The 18,980-nt window shown below is 57.6% G+C and overlaps 5 protein-coding genes across 5 annotated transcripts; 3 read left to right on the plus strand and 2 right to left on the minus strand.

Moving 5' to 3' along the window:
• Positions 1-368: 368 nt before the first annotated feature.
• Positions 369-5,588, plus strand: BXZ73DRAFT_107903 (uncharacterized protein; the record flags this gene model as incomplete). The annotated part of the gene is made up of 10 exons (XM_048017028.1): positions 369-546; positions 1,369-1,479; positions 1,521-1,798; positions 1,920-2,111; positions 2,909-2,930; positions 2,986-3,015; positions 3,072-3,516; positions 4,426-4,792; positions 4,851-5,377; positions 5,528-5,588. 10 exons carry the CDS (start codon positions 369-371, stop codon positions 5,586-5,588), a joined length of 2,211 nt encoding a protein of 736 aa, XP_047871468.1.
• A 326-nt stretch (positions 5,589-5,914) lies between these two features.
• On the minus strand, positions 5,915-7,423 carry BXZ73DRAFT_107904 (uncharacterized protein; the record flags this gene model as incomplete). The annotated part of the gene is made up of 3 exons (XM_048017029.1): positions 5,915-5,928; positions 5,976-7,126; positions 7,185-7,423. 3 exons carry the CDS (start codon positions 7,421-7,423, stop codon positions 5,915-5,917), a joined length of 1,404 nt encoding a protein of 467 aa, XP_047871469.1.
• A 4,496-nt stretch (positions 7,424-11,919) lies between these two features.
• BXZ73DRAFT_28390 (uncharacterized protein) lies at positions 11,920-12,741 on the plus strand (the record flags this gene model as incomplete). The annotated part of the gene is made up of 1 exon (XM_048017753.1): positions 11,920-12,741. A coding segment is annotated over one exon (822 nt), but the record flags the coding sequence as incomplete, so codon positions are not given.
• A 588-nt stretch (positions 12,742-13,329) lies between these two features.
• Positions 13,330-16,600, minus strand: BXZ73DRAFT_107906 (glycosyl hydrolases family 31-domain-containing protein; the record flags this gene model as incomplete). Its single annotated transcript, XM_048017030.1, has 11 exons — positions 13,330-13,850; positions 13,907-14,072; positions 14,110-14,609; positions 14,674-14,849; positions 14,899-14,988; positions 15,042-15,175; positions 15,233-15,296; positions 15,340-15,615; positions 15,665-16,201; positions 16,259-16,394; positions 16,459-16,600. 11 exons carry the CDS (start codon positions 16,598-16,600, stop codon positions 13,330-13,332), a joined length of 2,742 nt encoding a protein of 913 aa, XP_047871471.1.
• A 1,309-nt stretch (positions 16,601-17,909) lies between these two features.
• Positions 17,910-18,297, plus strand: BXZ73DRAFT_82705 (uncharacterized protein; the record flags this gene model as incomplete). Its single annotated transcript, XM_048023780.1, has 2 exons — positions 17,910-18,075; positions 18,161-18,297. The coding sequence occupies 2 exons, from the start codon at positions 17,910-17,912 to the stop codon at positions 18,295-18,297; spliced, it is 303 nt and encodes a 100-aa protein (XP_047871472.1).
• Positions 18,298-18,980: the final 683 nt, after the last annotated feature.

Below are 18,980 nucleotides of genomic sequence, written 5' to 3' on the forward strand. Positions count from 1 at the left end.
CGCGACGCGCAGGAGACTCTGCCCGCGAGACGCAGAACGTGGCTGACTAAGCGGCGACGTCACGGCGCGCGCGCGACTCGCTGGCAGACGTGGCACAGTCTCCCAAATGTTGCACAACTTAAAGAGATCCAGACCGGTGCGCTGCCCTATTCTCGTCCCGTTCGTCTCCTCGCTCATGCACATGATCACCGCGCAATTCCTCGCGCTTTCTGCACCACAGATATGGACGCGCTTGGTCACCCTCGACATCGACAAGGTCGCAACATTTCTCCCCGACGTCGCCTGGGCTTCACTGTGTTACAGCGCGTTCTGGAGACGGAGTTCGAGTGCCCCGTGGCCTTCCGTGAAGACCGCCCATGCTAATCTCCATGGGGCCCACATTCCACACCTGGCTTCCGGTCGCGCTCTCCCTCGTGCCTACCGACACCCTCCCCGCCGACGTGGACGTCTCGAGCATCGTCGACCTCGGCGCGACCACCGCGCGGCTCACGTCGGAGGTCGAGAGCGTGGTGGACACCTCCACGTACAGTGTACCTGTCCGCCCTGGTCAGCGGGCTCGGGCACGAACTCATCGACATGGCACTTGTCTGTTGTGTGTATCTCTTTTGCGCACGGGCGGGCTTCACAACTGTTGCCATTGTCCGTATGATCTCACTGCTCACAGATTGACAGAATCGGCACCAAACCGAGCACTGATTCGTGGAAACATCGCATACATAACACCACTACACTCGCTGGACATATCTTGGGCAAGAAGTGAGTAGATTTTGCCGCTATTATCATTTCACCTGAGCCGCCGCTCAACGCTGTGCGTAGGTTCTCAGTGCGAGCGCGGCGTCGCTGTCTGTCCCAGCTATCCAGAGCCCCCGGATTCCCCGTACACAAGGTCAATGTTGTTCAGGCATCTCCGCCTCTCCGTCCCTCTACCACGTCCAACACCCCTGCCTCGTCGCACGCCACCATTCCCCACTCGGAACTTGTCGCCGGTGACCGTGTTTTGATGTGTCCGCGGTCACGGTGACCCTCGTCAAATTGCTCAGCAAGAACACACGGTGCCGTCAGCCGTTTTCCGTAATGATTCGAGCACGCGCAGAAGGACGCTCTTGAGGAAGTCACCGACGCTGGAATTCTTCGTCCTCCGGAGGAAGCGGGGCCGCTGTCACGACCCCTCCTTCGGGATTCAGCCCCTCCCTCCAGCCTCAGTGTGAACGGCACCCAGCTCCTCGTCGACCTCAGCGCATCAGCCATCAAGCTGTCGCTTCTCTCCATCCGGTAGGGCCTTTCGTTCACCAGCGGCGACGAGATTGATTAATCATTCCGGAAGGAGTTTACGAAGACCAATACGGCGCTGACGCATCGGACGCGCAGGACACGCGCATAAAGACGACCCCGTTCCTCCCTTTCCCCCTTCCACTTTCCTCCTGCGTCACATCAAGACGTTCCGGTACACGCCCTTCACGTATCGCGAGGGCCGCGAGCGTACGCCTCCGAGTTGGCTCTGCTCAAGGTCATCCTCCCAGCCATCAGTGCCTCCGTCACAGCCCTCCATCTCCCCCTCGAGAACGCGCCGTTGCACGAGATGTCTCTCATCGACTGGCCGCGCCTCCACGAGCTCGTCTTCGAGGGCGAACACCCCGCGTGCATGCCCCTCCTCTGCCATCTCCGCTTCCATGTTGCAGACGTATTCGACCACCCAATAAACACGGCGTTATTGCGGATAGAGCCCCCTCCCCCAGTCTGGCCCGTCTTCTTCCCGTCGATGGAGCTTGCACCACTTCAGGCGCTTGAGGCGCTCACGGTCAGCCACCCGCGGATCGGGACCAGCTTTGGGCGCACCTGCCGTCCGGTCTGCGCGAGCTTCGGATAGTATCATGGCCGTACTACAACTGCTCCTGGCACTATATGACTCCTATCCGCAGTCCAACCTGACGCAATCCGGCCTCACTGGCGTGCCCGGCTCATCCCATCCTGGACCATACGCCGCATCGTTGGTTGTGCCGGGGCTCTTGCACTTGACCGTCCTCGAGATCGAGTATGCCGCCGATGACGACGAACAAGATCTGCTCAAGGCTGTGACGACGACGTTTCCGGCGCTGCAGAACCTCACGCTCGTACGAGATGACGCGGTAGATGAAGAGACGAGGCCTCCTTGGGAACGCATCGTACGATATCATTCGTGTGTTCGTCGCACAGGACTGACGACGATCTCGCACACAGGTTGATATCGCTGACGCACTCCGATGTCTCCGGGGCCTGCGCGGGATGAGGATGCATATCGGATGGAACGAACACAGGGAGATCGGCCTGGATACTTTTCTCGAGGCGCCCGAGATACAAGCGGAGGCGGCTCGACTGAGTGAGAAAGAACCGAGAATGTCGAAATGGTGTTTGGATTGATTGCTATTGTTTTCCTGCGTAGACTTCGTAGATCTTTCTTACTCAGACGTAGGAAATCGTTGGCTCAGATTCCGGCCGAGCCTTGGCCCTGGTAGGCCCGGATGCGTGCAGAAGATCCAGCTGGAGATCTGGATGTAGAAATGAATCGGGACCCGATGGCGGTGCTCGGGGGGCGACGGTGGCCGGGGGAGCACTGGTGGCGAGCCTCGTCGAGCGCCGCTACGTCGAGGCTGTAGCCTCCCGAGTCCGTGTCGGTCGTTCCTCGTCATCTCATCCCAAAGTTCTCCACAAGGAATGGCTGTGTTGGAGAAACATGAACCAGGAACGCTACGCCGTCTAGAGGACGACATAATGCTGAAAATCATTGACGAACTCCACTCGCCGCTCATCGATCTTGCGTCCCTCGCGCAAACTTGCGTGTGGGTGCGAAGCCTCTGTGCACCGACACTCTTCCGGGATGTCAAGGCGTCTTCGAAGGATCTGACACTGAATCCCGCTTCTTTCGTACCAGATCATCTTTGGCCACACGTTCGGTAAGTCTCTTCCCCCGCTCGATGACCCAGGCTCCAGTTTTCACTTTGCGATCAGAACGCTCTTCCTCCACGGGCCTTTCCGTAGGTTCAGGCCACATAGCGGTTACACGGTCGAATTAGAGCATATTGAAGACGCTTTAGACCATGAGCGGCGCGTGGCGGACTTTCTGGCTATCACTCTGCGGTCAATGCCTCGGTTGAACGCAGTCATCGTCGACATTCCCAACATATTTCCTAAGGGAATGGACGGTGAGAAGATCGGAGTTCCTCCGAGAGTCATCGAATCCATCCTGCGTATCCCCCAGCTCCGCCATTTCGAGGTCATTGGCTCTCTTTATCATCCCTACGACCCCCCGTATTGGGGCTGTCCGACGATCATCGCCACGTTAACCACGTTCAAATCTAAGCCACTTCCTCTACGCCAAGACTCCAGGAGCAATGAACGTGAGGCAACTCTACTGCGACTGCTCGTCCCTCAACTGCGTTCGCGTATCCGCGTCCTTCATCTCCCCATGGAAGCCGTTCCCTTCTCCGAACTGTCGCAACACAATTGGCCATGTCTACGCGAGCTCGTCATCGAAGGAATGTACCACCAAGGCGGACCCCGACCTCCATTCGTTTTCGTTCTCGCACTGATGCCCGAGCTTCGACTTCTCCACCTCCTCGTCGTCCACAGGCTTACGGTGGGACTAAATACGAGAGATCGTACCATCTGGCCCGAGGACGTCTCCGGAGCGATGCCGTGGCCGTTCCTCGAGGACCTTGTCGTCACTCAACCCCAGCCTGACGATCAGATATGGGCCCATCTCCCCTCGACGCTGCAAACCCTCCGCCTGCGTACATGGCCTCATCCGCACAGCATAGACGCGCATGATGGAGAAGTTACACTTGTAGAGCAGTTAAAAGACGAGCTTTAATGTTACAAGGCGAGCAATAGGCGCCTATTCTCTTGTCAGGTTCCGGGCCCGCGCTTATCTTATCTGTTGCCCCTCGCCAGATAAGCTAGTCACTGTATGCAGGCGCCGAATACTATGCCCGCCCCGGCCCGTCCTTTTCTCCCACCCTTCCCTCCACATCCCCATGCCCCCTGACTCTACAGCACCCAACTACACCACCGAACCCACCGGTTTCAGTTTACACGACCCGAACCGTTCGATGCGTCCATCTCTGTCCTAACGAAGGCTAGCGGGGGACTTCCCTCCACGAAGAGAACACTGAGCACGGCTCGTCTGGCGGATGAGGATCTGCCTGCTGCATTGCGAAAATGGCGACTGCCGGGATATTTTTCCGTGGAAAGGACACGGTGAGTTCTCTGACTTGCGATCGACAATGGCGGCGCGATATATGTGCGGCGGGTCTCGTTCTTCGCCTCCCCGTCCACACCCACATTATCTTTTGTATGTGTCTCAGTCGCGCACGGGCGGGGTTCCCGGCTGCTGCCATCGTTCCGTTTGAGATCACTGCTCGCAAGTCGAACGCTCAATGTTGTGCGCAGGTTTCCTGAGATCGCTGCGAACACGCTGTCGGTGTATGCCCCAGCCATCTCCATTTCCGATCCTCCCCACTCCCGCGTTCAAGACCCCTGCTACGTCGCACGCCGATACTCCCCATCTTCGCCGCCGACAGCGTCTCGGTGTGTCCGAGATCGCCACAATCCGTCAAGAGTCGGCAAGAAGGCGCAGGGTGCCATCATCGCTGGTCCGAGATGGTTCGAGGAGGCGCAGAAGGACGCCCTCGAGAAGGCCGCCTCCGACGCGGGCCTTGTCGTCCTCCAGCTGCTGGAGGAAGCGGGCGCGGCAGACGTCACTACCACCAGCAGCACACCGACCGCAGATCTCAGCGCAGACCGCACCCAGCTTGTCGTCGACCTCGGTCCTCGGCGCCTCTGCCCTCGAGCCCTCGCTTCTCTCCATCTGGCAGGGTCTTGCGTTCCCTCTCGCTACGCTGCGCGACGACACCATCGGCGGCGAAGAGATCGACAACAAGCTGATCGAGAACTTCGCAAAGGAGTTCACGAAGAAAACCAAGACAACGCTGGCCGTCTGCCCCGCGTCGGACGCGCAGGAGAAGCGCGCACCGGAGGCCAAGCTCCGCCTCGCACTCGAGCACACCAAGCGCACGATCTCCGCATCCCCGGGCGCCGCGACGTGCTCCGTCGAGTCCCTCAAGGACGGCCTCTACTTCACCGGCACGATCACCCGCCTCCGCTTCGACATGGAGGTCCGCACGATCTACGACCGGGTGTACGCGAAGGTCAAGGAGCTCGTCGCCACTGGGCTCGATCTGTACGACGTCGATGAGGTTGTGTGCGTCGGCGGTTCCGCGAGCCTCCCCGGGCTCGATGAGGTGATCGTGGCGGAACTCCAGGAGGCGGTCGTCGCCCCGTTCACGCAGGGCACGGTGGTCGAGGGCGGTGTCGGCGACCCGATGACGATCCTCGCGTGTGGGTGCGCGGCTCGAGGTGAAGGTGAGTTTATAAATGGTCGATATCGGACCTTTTCAGTGTGATACTGTCGCTCGCCCTTCGAAATGTTACGAGACCGTTTATATGCTTTACCGAGGCCCGTGACATGTACCGATTCCGTCGCTACGAACAGCCGTGCTAACGTAGATGCGCCGGTCCGCGAGGCGCAGTTCGCATCGAGGTATTACAACTGAAGAGTGACGTCTACACTGCCATCTTTGAAGGAGCGAGAGATCCGGAACACAGACCAGTCATCGGAGAAGTCATACGGTAAGAGAGACACCAATTCTAGAGTTGGCATCAGCTGGGCGAAAACGAATGCGGCCGCGCGGACGCAACTGAGGCGGTTAGTCTCGTCCTCTGCCACTTCAGAGAGCTCTTTCTCCACGCTCTCACCCGCGCCGCTGAATAGGTAAGCTGGGACCCCCTGACGCAAATGGGACCAGTGGAGGAAGACGCGGAGGTGGCGAAGGGATGCACTCGAGGCAAGGGCTTCAGCTATGCAACGCTAAATTGAAGATTAGCAAACCAACGCTGAGGCGTCAGCGAAGAAGCTCTCACCAGGGGCAGTGGCGGCGCACGAACAGGCACGCCCACGATGACTTGGTCCACCTCAGGATCGTATCGGAAAAGCGTGAGGCTGTGGAGGCGGGGCAAACTTTCTGCGATCTCTCTAAGCAGCGAGTTTTCGTCCTCTTGGATGTTGTACTCCATCTCGAGCTTTCGGAGATCCCGTGCCCTTGAGCTGCAAGCGCGCATGATCCGCCGTATGTCTGCGGCCCCCAGGACCGGCGATTTCCAATCAACCTCGTCGCTTCGCGACATTTCTCCTCCACCCAGCCGTGGCATCCCCTCGCGATAGATGATCGGTGGATCGAGGGTGGTGATCTCGAAGTGATGTGGCCAACACTGGAGGCGGAGAGTGTGCAACGTCGATGGGAGGTGATCCCACAGCTTGTCGTCAGGGTTGGGATGCGCAACCAGCAAGTCTTCAAGCTCCGGCCACGGCATATCAATCGACGTTTCCACGGGCCAGATGATCTCCAGATCGCTGGGGAACCAGAAGCTCTGATGGGCGATACAGAGGTGGAGGCGACGTAGTGCGGGCATCCGAGCGAGGAGAGGGATGAAAGGCGGTGGGAGGCGATTTCCAGAATATTCCCCTTCGATGACAAGCTCTCGCAGTCGAGGCCAGTCGTGGTGAGGTAGTTCGGAGAGCGGCAGGTTTTCCATCGGAACATGTAGCGTGCAGATGGTCGGGCTGAGAGCCGGGAGGAGAAGCTTGAGCAATTCGGCTTCAGAAGCGTACGAACGGGGTTGAAATCTCGTGACGAGTGGCTTGTACTTGAACGTGGTGAGGGTGATGGAAGGAATGTCCAGCAATCGTGGCGCTTTGTCGTACATGTGATAGAGCGTACCGATTACTTCGAGATGAGGAAGATGCGGAATGCTCAAGAGAGCGATGATCGCTGGAAGAGGAACGGCAGTCCTGAACGCGTCATCGATGTCGCAAGGCCATATGTTGGGGATATTGACCACCACGGTGCGCATTCGAGGCATCAACCGAAGAGTGTTTCGCAAGAAGTCTGCCACCCTCCCTTCATGTATGGCGGCGGCTTCCCATCCGTCTTCATCGTCCTTACTGCACAAATCCCACCCTATTCCATTTGCGCGGCCGTAGTAGCCTCTCGGGAGCTCGTAGCGACAGAATATTCCGTCGAGGTAGAGTGTTCTGTAGGTGCAAGGGATGTGAATGAAACGGTAGAAGTTGGAATGCAACGAGGTCGTACTGCACATGAGGCCATATGTAGTCCGGAACGAAAGCATCCTTGTGAAGCAAAATATTCCTGGACTTGACCTTCACAGCTCGAAAGAGCACGGGCAAGCAGAGCTCACGAAGCTGCCCGCATGCCTCCGAGAGCGGGAAGAGACCTTTGAGCGGCGACCGAAGTTCTTCGAATATTTGAAGTAGGATGTCGTTCCCCAAGCAACGAAGACCTGAGGCCTGGTTCGTTGAGAAATCGTTCATATTTTGAGGCACGTCGGATGTCTCAGACGGGCAGGAGAAGGTCGACGCGGATCCATGGGCAGACGCGCGAGGGGGCGCTTTAGTGTGGGAAGAAGTCAAGATCAACAAGCCATGTGACTGACGCCGCGACGCGGACAAGCGACTGCGACCATCTTCTCCTCCCCGGGTGTACCTCCGACAGCCATACAACTCTCAGCTTGCCTATGATCCCGCTTTCCGTACCTATCGCGGCACTTCCTGGGCCCCTCTTCAAGGCACGGCAATGAACACTCCGCAGGACGTCTTTGTTAGTAGACGTTAGCACCGGAGAACGGGGTGCGAATGTGAGTATCCAATGGACTGAGGACTATCTACGTTGCTGAAATAGCTCTCCCGTTAACTAGGGGTCATTTGCTTCGGTTCCAGGGACTGTTCTGCGATGTTGCACCGTCGATATGACCTTGACGTCTGTGGCGGGGGACAAGGGATGGACATACGACAGGTATGTAGCACGCTATTTCTTTCGCCTGCATCCTCTCAAGCCGATGGAGTTCTTGATCCCCACTCTGTCTACCCATCATGCATTTCCGTCTCTCGGCTTGTCCGTGAACAGGTTTGTTTATCTGCGTACTCGGGCAGAGTTCAAGCTGCAGAGGACGGCCTTCGTGATTGATACGGGTACGTGTATTTCCCTTCTCCAGCGGACGATGCCGATGAGATACACGCCACAGAACAGGAGATTTGAGCAGCCTCGAAGGAGATCTCGTCGCTGATGGGGGAAATGTTACCGAACATCGCGCATGGCCCTTCATCTACACGTTGCCAACACCAGCAGCCGACGATCTCCCCGACACCCTGCTCGTCTGGTACCGCAGCTCTGCTTTTTGATGATTCGGTGAGTGTCCACGTCTCGCATAACGCGCCCATGCAGATGATGCTTGCTATCTCTTTCCCAGAAACATCACGGAGTTCAAACTTGTGCGGTATCTACCTGAATGTTATTCAAAGCTGTCACTGAAGTACCCTCGCTTTGACACAGATTCACCCTCCCCAGTCGCGGCATATTCTTCGAACCGTATCGGCCAATGTTCTCCGCTGTGCCTGAGTCATGGTGTTTACCGGCGTTGCTATGTACGTCCTTGTCCCTGTATACCGCTCTCATCGTTGGTGATACTGAATTGAGTTGTTCAACCGTTATCTAGTGACGCATCTGAGCGGCTCGAAGCTCTTCGCGCCGGCTACGGTTCGAGCCGTTGGAGTAGCACGCTGCACCTCATTGTCTCCATGGTCTATCATCATCGTGAGCAGCCAGCCCGGCTCTTGAAGCTTGTTCCCCGCCCCCACCTGTCTATCCGGCTTCACAAGAGGGAGAGACATCCTCATTCCCCGCACCGGAGCTCCAGATTGCGCCTCGCCAGACCCTAACCCCACGTCGAGTCTCCAATCTCCCAACGCCTCTGCCGTGTCCCACCCCGCCCACCCCACTTGGAATCCGTCATCGTCCATCTCGTTGTGACGTGTCAGAGGTCGCCACTATCTTTGTCAAGTTGCTCATCCCCTAGCTGTCCTCCTCCGCCGTGTCTCGGCGCGGACGGTACTCAGCTCCTCGTCGACCTCGGGGCATCTGCCCTTAAAGCTCTCGCTCCTCTCCGTCAGCCAGGGCCTTGCTTTCTCCCTCGTGACTTCCCGCGACGACACCATCGGCGACTACTAGGTCGAAAATTCAAAACACGCGCATCAAGCACCCCGCGAAGAACAAGTGCGCAGAGGCCAAGCTCCGCTCCCTCACACTCGAGCACCCCCAGCTCACCAATTCCGTGTCTCCACGCCATGCGCCGCGACCTGCTCGGTCGAGTACCTCAAAGACGCTCCGCTTCGACATCGAGGTCCGCCGATGTCGACGAGGCGCATCGTTGCGTTTGATATCGACCTCGGCGAGGGCGGAAGCGCCACGTCGGGCATGGGAAGGCTGGGAGAACTGTCGACATACGTAACCTCGTTCACGTCGTCAAGGTCGGGCCCGGTGGTGGAGACGAACCCTTCGGCCTCGGCGTACACGCGGTTGTAGGTCGAGCGTGCCCTTGAGCACAGGGGCCCACTGTATTCCGAGCACACTCTGGGAACAGCAAGCCGACCGTCTCTCTTTCGCCTGCGTCTACTGGCGTTTGTGGGCGGAAAAAGCCTTGGCCTCGCGCTCCTCCTCCGTCCGTCCGCGAGCCCAGCCAAGGTCTTTGCTTGCATCGCGCACCCGCGCGCGAGGATCGTCGTCGGGTCATCGACGCCGCCCCCAACGGGCATGACGTCATGGCGTTGAGTAGCAAGCCTCTTTTGGCAAGGGAGGCGCCACGAGTCCCGGAAGGCGCCCACCGCCGAACACCGACTGGTCAATTTCGTTTTCTACTGCTGCCCCCCTCTTTGCGCTCCTCCTCCTGACACTACTCGCACTTGCTGCCGCCGATGACCTCAAGGACGCGCGGAAGTCGTAGTATGTTCCCCACACCACGTTCCTGTGGCCAGATCTCTAATGCGTCCTCTTCGCCAGCCCCGCCGTGTGCGACCGCCTCCGGGAACATCTCCCGCTAAAGCTCCGCGCTCCGCGCTCTGCGCGTCTCGACTGGCCCCACTCGGGTGGCGCCGAAGTCGAGGTCGGGCGGTTCCTGCCTGCGTTCGAGCGGCAGGCACTCCGTATCCTAGAGCGGTTCGCAACGCCGTGCCCTAACATGCTCGCGCTCAAGTTTCAAATCACGGGAGTGCGCGGGACTCGAGGATCCAGCTCGGGAAGCGGTGAGGAATCGGATGGAGACGAAGCACGAGGCGACCACCCTCCGTCTCATCGCCGTCTTTTCTCGGATGCGACGGCTCCGTCGACTCCACCTTCACCTTCGTCTCGCACGACGCCGGGACGTATTCGTTGGCCGACAGGCCTGGCCCTCCACCGTGGCGATCACAGTAGCGCGTCCGTAGCTTGTTCTCGAGGCGCTCATCGTGTCAAAGCCCATTCCCGAGGATCGCTTGTGGACACGTCTTCCCCCTCATCATGCACCCTCAGTTTACGATGGTGGCCCTCCGCGTCATGGACGTCGTGGGAAACACCAACACCCTGGCTTGAACGCACAGGAACAAGTCAAGCGCCGACCGGACATATGGCACACAGCGAAGCCTGGCTCTGCCGCGGTCATGGCGACTGTCGTCGGAATGTGCAGCACGAGCTCCCTCGTAGCTCTAGAACTCGAATATCAGGCCGGCAAAGACGAACGTCACTCATGGGCGCCCATCCTCCTCAACACCGACACGGACCCCAGGTCCGCGAGCTCAGAGTGAGTACCTTCCATTCCGCAGACACCGCCCTCTCCTCTACATCCCCGCATCTCGCATCCCAGCATGATTCCAGATCACGCATCGCTGACTTTGCTCCCCTTTCGGCTTTAGGGAGGCTTCTACGTCGTCCTCTGCGTCGGTCGCGGCTACGGCGGATGAGACCCCGACGGGCCCGATTAGATTCAGTGCGACGGGCACGAGCAGCGCGCGCGCGTGCCCCATGCGCCCCAACGCACTCCCCGTGTCTTCCAAATAACATGCGTAGAAATCGCGCATCTTTCGCGCTTCCCCATATCTGAGGTGTTACTCGAACACCACGTTGATTTGCATGTCGTACTTATGTGAGTGAAGATGTGAGGATGTTCACGACGGGTAATTTCCCTTCTCCCTGCAAGTCTCCATATCTTACTAAGAATGGGCTGCATGTTAGAATCCCGTATCAGACAGTCGTGAAGACAATAAGTCGGCGAATTTGTTCCGACTCGGTAGCCAGAGTATGCATAAACGGCCGGGTCGTGTTGGGTTGAGCACGTGCTGGGGTACGTGCGTGCGGATTTCCATTACGTAATTACAACGCGACTTGAACATCGGCGCATGAGATTCTAAACGTTTCCCTCCACCACCAACTGCGAAGATTTAGTCAGATCAAGCACCGTCGACTCTTGAGATATGTTTCATACTCTGGATGACGATGTTCTATCTATAATATTCGGTATCGTCTGTCTCAGTGAAGCCGCACCTCCGGGCCATCGCAATCCGACACAAAAGCTCCCCAAAAACAGCATCCGCTTCTTCCTGTTTCCCTCGTCTGCAAGTGGCTGCGCGAATACTGTATGCACATCATTTTCAGGGAGGTAGGCCTTTTCTCCGGCCACCCTCACGACTCTTCCACACCCTTCATTCCACAGACCTTATGGCCATACGTGCGGTGAGTGACGAAGTACGGTCCTGATGTGCTCGAAATTCACGCTCTTCACAGGGTTTTGCATTTAAATGTTCGCGTTCTCCACAGGCAACGCAATGGTTCACTCGCCGGGTGGCCTCACTTGCCGGAACGCCAAGGTGAAGCTCGCAAAGAGCGCGCGGCGGGCTCTTTGCGCATCGCGCTCGCACAGATGCCATCGCTTCGATCTGTGGTCATCGACAGCGGTCTCAAGGATCCAAGAGAATCCATGAAGAAAATGGATACCCTTCAATGCGGCGTGCCTCTCCCAATCCTACTAGCGTTGCTCTCCGTCCCCACGCTTTGCGATCTTCGCATATCAGGCTACCTCTATAATCGCCAGAGCCACACGCTGCTGGAGGGTGAGCACGAGCCACTCAAACTTCCCCCTCTCATGTCGCTCGTGTACACCGTCCACATTCTCCGCCACCAGCCTTGCACCTTCAAATCTGAGGCCGCACTGCTCAAACGCATCGTACCGCGCCTCAACAGCACTCTCCACACCCTGGAGATACCGGTGGAGAACGCTCCTTTGCAAGAGATGCACGACTGTACCTGGTCGCACCTTCGCCACTTCACGCTTTACGGTATACTTCCACCCACTCACGCGACGCACGTCCCTCTGATCGCCGTACTCGCTCGGATGCCTCGCCTCCGCTACCTACACCTCCGGTTCTCCAGGCGTCCCAGCGACATACCTCAGGCCATATGGCCGATTGATTACGACGCCACTGTCGAGTGGCCGGAGTTGGAAGAGTTACTGGCCACGCATCCCGTCCCGGAAGACCAGCTGTGGTCGCACATCCCTCCCATCCTCCGGTCAATTTCTTTTCCTTCTTGTCCCTCTCCGTGGGAAGTGAAGGAAGCTTCTCGTGAGGATTGGCTTCAGAAGCGAAATGAGTTGGTGTTGGATGTGACGCCGTTGCGAATCGCTGCCGCACTTCAAGTACTTCAGAAACTCGATCTCCCCCTCCTCAAGTCGCTTTCCATCGCCTACGAAGTCGACGCCAATGAGGGACAACTTCTGGACTACCTCGTCCAAACCTTTCGTCATTTGGACACTGTCGGTCTACATCGCGAGCCACGCAAGTACACGTCTCATGCACCACAGTCTCCTCGAGCGTTTGTGAGTTGATGTCTGATATAAGTTGTAGCCCGCCAGTTGACAACAGGTGTTAGGAGCAGTTTGTGGAACATCTGGTCCCGCTAACTTCTATGCATACATTGAGTTTGCATCTCGACCAAGAAGAACGTTCCATCTACCGTGGCATCGACAGGTATGGTGACGACGAAACTATGGATTTTTCCCTGCTCTGGGATATATGTAAGTCACGACTGAGTGGGTTAAAGACGTTGGAAATCATTTGTACTGGCCAAGGAAGAGAAACATACACTCGATAGAGTTGTATTCGTATAACTACTCTCTAATGTGTAACATATACATGTAGCTAAGAGAATGGATGACACGATCCAAAGCCACAATAAAAGCCCGCAGGTGCCGGCCAAGCCTGCGAGGCAGTTCAGCCTCGCACTTCGTTCTCGTAGAGCGAACGTCGTCGACGGCGCTTTCTGCGCTCCGCATCTAGCTACGGACGTCGCACGCAGGTCATACGGACACCCAAATTGATTCACGGTACCCTTCCGAGAGGCACACGCACGTACCTAGCTAAGCCCACTCCACCACCACGCGCCCGTTCAAATCAACTCCCAGACCGCCCACAACCAGCCTCTCCACCCCCGCATCGAACGTCCAGTTCCCCACCTTCGCCCCATTAACCCTCACCGCCATCGGCGCCGCGCCCGCCGCCCCGAGAACCGTCACCTTCTCCAGCCTCTGCTCGATCAGGAACGTCCCCTCCCGCTCGACCGACACTCGCCCCGTCTGCGCCCTGACAACGAGCGTCGAGTTCGGCGTGGGCGGCACGCTCTCCCCGTCGTCCATGTACGCCGTCCCGAACGCGTACCCGTCCGCCGCCTGCGCGACGAGCAGCTCGTACGGGCCCGCGCGCGTCTCCGCGATCGTGTACGCGGGCGCCGCGTGCAGCAGGAGCGCGGCGCCGTCGCGGACGTGCACGGGGATGTGGCCGAGCGGCGCGGGGAGCGTGGTGTTGGTTAAGATGGAGGCGTTGAGGACTTCGTGCGTGTACCAGTCGCGCCAGGTCGAGCGGCCTTGGCCCGGGAAGATGCCTGTGGCGCGCGTGGGTGAGTTTGGGTGTATGAGTTACCAGATAGGAAAGACGTACCGTCGACGGTGGAGACATTGGGGGTGAGAACGGGAGTGACGAGGATGTCGCGGCCGATGAGGAACTGGCGGTCGACGGAGAAGAGCTCCGGCTCGTCTGGGAACTCGAAGAACAGCGCGCGCACGGTAGGGGTCCCGTGCATCGACGCGTTCGCGAACAGCGTGTACTGCGCTATCGTCAGAATCACGAAGACACGAACGTACAAACCAACTCGCCCAGTACGGCAGCATGCTGTACCGAACCGCGATCGCCGTCCGCGACGCGTTCGCGACCGAGTCCCACCGGTACGGCTCCTGGCTCAGCGCGCTCCGCACGTTGTGGTTCCGGTAGAACGGCATGAACGCCGACAGCTGCATCCACCGCCCGCACAGCTCCTCATCCGTGTTGCCCTGGAAGCCGCACGTGTCCGCGCCGACGAAGGGGATCTGGAAGAGCTGGAACTGGAGGACGCCCTGGATGCTGAGGTACATGTACCGCCACTTGGAGATGTTGTCGCCTAGCCAATGACCTGTCCAGTTCCCAGAGCTAGGGAAGGTCGAGCGGGAGATGAGGAACGGGCGGAGGTTCGGGCGGAGCGAGAGTAGGGCGAGGTGCGTCGCCTTCTCTTCCATCATCCCCCAGAGGTTGTGAACATCGAGTTCGACGAGACCATTTTGATGCGTGGCGTTAGGGGAGACTGTGTTGTCTGCGATGGATGGGTCGCCTGCACATGTAGTTGAACCATTTATCAGATAAGGATACGCGCACATCATGTATGAATCACATACCGTTATGAATCGCATATGGAGGCGTGTTCAAGTCCTCTACGGGTAGGCCAGCGGAGCCTAGGCCCCGCTTCGTGGGAGGGAAGGTGACGCCAGGGAAGTCCGCACTGTTGTTGCCGAACGTCAAGGTGCCGTTGATGGTGATATTCCCGCTTGGGCCCCAGAGCGTTGAATTGTAACTGAAGCAAAATGTCAGCTTCGAACGGAGGAGAATTAATTGAGACGTACCCTTCCGGATACTCAGTCACCGCGTTTCCCGGCTCCCCGGGGAAGTGGGACGTCGGGATAGTGGCGGCTGAGAGATTAGCACCCGTACCACTGCAAGTGGCATGTCAAAACGCTTGTGTCCGCGAAAACTAAACCACGCTTACCATGAGCCAGCGCAGACGGAAGTGGGCTCGTTGACATCCAGCCAGATGCCCGAGAAATTAACGCTGGTGGACCAGTTTGCAATAGCCTCACTCCACACGAGTTGACTGTTGTTCGCAAACCAGTCCATGAAAACCTGCGAAGCGCCGATGTTAAGTAGAGCGGAAAGTCGGAGACAGACACGTGGACTCACGGTGTATCCGGGCCACATCTGCCCCAGATATTCGCTACCATTTTGATTCTTCATGAACACATCCCTGTCCATCGATCGTCAGATGGTAAAGGTCGATGTCGTTCCACATGACCTCGAGCGGAATGTTCGCCTCGCGCATCTTGTCCACTTGCTCGCGTGTCTCACTAACGTTGGCGTATCCCCAGCGGCAGAGGTGGAAGCCGAAGCCCCATACGGGCTGCCACGTGGGCAGTCCGATGAGCTGGCCGTACTGCTCGATCACCTCCTGCGGGCTGGGTCCGGAGAAAAAGTAGAAGTCGAGTGTGCCACCAAGTAGGCGGTACTCGACGAGAGAGACGGGGGAGGATGGAGGGGTGAGCAAGAGAATGTCGGAACCGGCAGCGCTGACGACAGGTATTAGAAGGAAGTATCCAGGGCGAGGAGCAGACGTACCCGAATTGAAAGACCCCATGCGTCTTCGAGCGCCGCGTCGTCGAGTTGTAGCGGTGCTCGAGGTAAAAAGGGTGCGATCCGTACTCGTTCTGGTCGATCGGGTCGGGAATGTTGCGCGCCCACATCGTCTGTATCGTACCAACGCCTCCGTCCAGACCGATATCGTGCCTGAAGCCGAAGCTTGCGAGAACTTCCCCGAGACCATATATGTTGGCATTGAGTGGAAGGGCCGAGGTGATCTGCAGATATTGGTCCTCGAAAACAAGGGGGAAGCCATCAAGTGCGGTGCGGGTGTCGTTGCCAATGACAGGCGGGATCGGCGTTGGAGGAAGCGACTTGGCACGGGTGTCGAAGATGGGCTGCGCGTCTGGTTCGTCCCGACGAGTGACCCAAAACGCAAATGGCTTCTCGTCGTAGTGGAATTTGAACTCGGAGTTCTTTTTAAAACTCGCATCGCCAGTGCCGGGCTGAAGGGCGACGACGTCAGAGGGAATGGTGTACTGCTGTTCGGCGGTGTCGAAGATGTTGACATGCAGGCTGGAAGGAGCAAAATCTCAGTATCTGTGTTCGCCGACACATGGCGGACATGCTCACCGCGATTGAGTTTCGTAGGTGACTCGCAATGTGAGATTGGCGACGTCATGACCGAAGGCGTTGCACGCGGAACCGGCCAGGGTCAATCGCGCGGAAACACCATCGTCAGTCTCCTCGAGATCCGACAATGTGTATCCTGCCAGGTTCGCGCATGTCAATGTAAACGGAACTGCTTAAGGTAGAATCAATCCAGTACCTACCGGGACACGAAGACACATTCATCAATGGCCAGGAGTCATCGTGGCTTCTCAGAGCAGCCACGCGTTGTTCAAGTGACGATGATCCTCTGGCCACAACACCAGCGCAGAATATGATGGAGTACGCGATCCAGAGCACGATCATAGTGGACGGAGCGACGGGTAACTCTACCGACGACGCAGACGCAGCCCTTTAAGAGATGGTTCGAAGTTAGCGCGTTGATTTGCCGCATTGCGAACGACAGCACCTACAGCCTGCAGATGCGCTTGGGAACAAGAAGCGACTTGTGGGTCTTCTGACTTGGGCATGCCGTCATCAGCATGGATCAGGAGGGCCGCTGCCGCCTTGAAGAACACCGGAGGTGCCGTTCTACCAGAAACATGGATAGAATGAGAAGCCGTTTCGAGCCCACCTAACTCCGTGAGCTTGGTAGCAGTTGGGTAGCAGGGGCAGAAACACGTCATAAGCGCTTGTCGAAGGGCGGGCGGGTTGCTGACTAAGAATGGCACACGATCAATAAATCACGTGACCACGATGAGCATTCGACGCCATTGAACTTCAAAGCTTCGACTGTGACTCCTCGCGACGCGTTCTCGGGATCACCGTCCTCACCATTCATGAGCATTATTTCGCGTTAAACGTCGGCCCAACGACGCCCTCGGCTTCCTCAAGCAGAAATTCAAGCTCAGACGATCCTGATGACGCGGGCTGTGAATGCGGCGCACCCTTCACCGACACTAGAAGAGCGAGGAGAAGAGCGCGGTGCCGCTCTTGTTTGTTCATGGTTGTGAGCGCCTTTCGGTTCTTGCGCGCACTATACAAGAGTCGTGAACTAAGATGCGACTCCGTTATGTTCCAGGCCCGCAAGATGCTGCCGTTGCTGACTCAGAAGTCGGAGGAGCACCCCAGCTTTCACGTCGTTGCGTTAAGCCTGCCTGGATTCTGCTTCTCAGAGGCTCCAAAGAAGACAGGTTTCGGGGGACGCCGATACGCCGATGTCGCAAACAAGCTAATGGTCAGCTTGGGATATGACAAATATGGTGCGCAGCCCAGCCCCGGCGCCGCCTCAACGTGTCTTAGTCGTTCAATGAGGTGATTGGGGACTCGCCGTGCGTACTTGAAGTCTGGAAACCCGTGCTTTCAATCGTCCTGTAGGTTCAGCCATTCTGTCCAAGTATTACGCCCATAAGCACCTTCAAGCGCGGCTCTCCAAACTCGCTATGTGAGCCTCACATTTCCGTCTCTGGGTTACTGAATGTGTTCATAGAGGAACGCCTCCGCCTCTAGCCAAGAGACATCTCCCATATCTGTTTGATCACGCCGTACACCGAAGCGGAGAAGAAGGGCCAGGCTGTAGCGGACAAGCAACTCCCCCGTCGGGCTCCTCGCGTGTATATATGAGAAGCTGACGACGTCGGCTGGAGCGACCCGTATCTGTGGGAGGGCGACCAAGATGAGCACCCTATCCCCCGCCTGCAGCCAGCCGAAAAATAACAGCGACCTGTACTCGGAAACAAACGACAGTGCTCGAGTGGGTCTTCATCTGCTGGTTCTCGCGCGGGCCCCCGCGTCTGAGGTCTCTGAGGATCTACCGGAGCCGACGGGCCTACTCCCCGATGGTACGCGCGGAGTGGACGTCTATCCAGTTCTGTGTATCCTACTTCAAAAGACGTACTCGGCCGCTCCCTGCGCAAGCTCCTTCAGGCTGTCGGAAATTCAAGTTCGAGTCGAAACAGCACGAGAAGGGCGGACATTCCGCGGCGTACGACGTTCTGGAGGCGCTGGTCGGGGACATCCGCAAGTTCTTCGGGAAGAGTGGGGCAGATTACGGAGTTATATAGGGTCGTAGTAGGTACGCTCGAGCGCGCCCAGCGTGTTGTGCATCGGAGTATTCGCGAAGGGTCCTTCACCTGGTCATTGTATCGGAGTCTCAATTAGGTGATGTATTTAGTGCCAGTTTTAAACTCCGATATCCACGTCATTCGTCGCCGATTCATCAATTTCAACTCGAACCGAACGTCCGTCCTCGTGAAAATATTGATCCCACCGAGCTCTAGTAGGCTCTAGTCCATCTGTCCATACGCCACCCCTTACCTGCCCAAGGGAAACTCCGCCCCAGCTCGGTGGTTTCTCGGTGAGTCTCACTGCGCTCAACTCCGAAGTTAAGCATGACAGTTTTCGATGACGCCCATCCCCAGGGTTGCTACTACTTCGCTCGCTGGGTGTACCTCTATCACCGAGGTTTATCCTTCGCTGGTTTCTCGACCTCGTTCTTTCAATCTGATTACAGACAACCGAAACTGTTCTCACGAGGTGGCGTAATCAGCACGCCAGCCTCGACCAAATCATGCATTGATTCTCGTCGGAGGGTGCTCAATGCTCACTCAGCGCATAGGTAGTTCCAGGTCTGGTTTTCAGCTTAATATCTCGCTTTGTTGCTCACGCCGTCGTGTGTGTTGTTCTAATAGTCCTCTAAAGCTTATTAACCTTGATTTTCTGGCACCAGCACTAGAGAAGAGGTCCT

The sequence above is a fragment of the Epithele typhae genome (assembly GCF_022376455.1).
Source record: "Epithele typhae strain CBS 203.58 chromosome Unknown BXZ73scaffold_130, whole genome shotgun sequence".
Lineage (NCBI taxonomy): Eukaryota > Fungi > Basidiomycota > Agaricomycetes > Polyporales > Epitheliaceae > Epithele > Epithele typhae.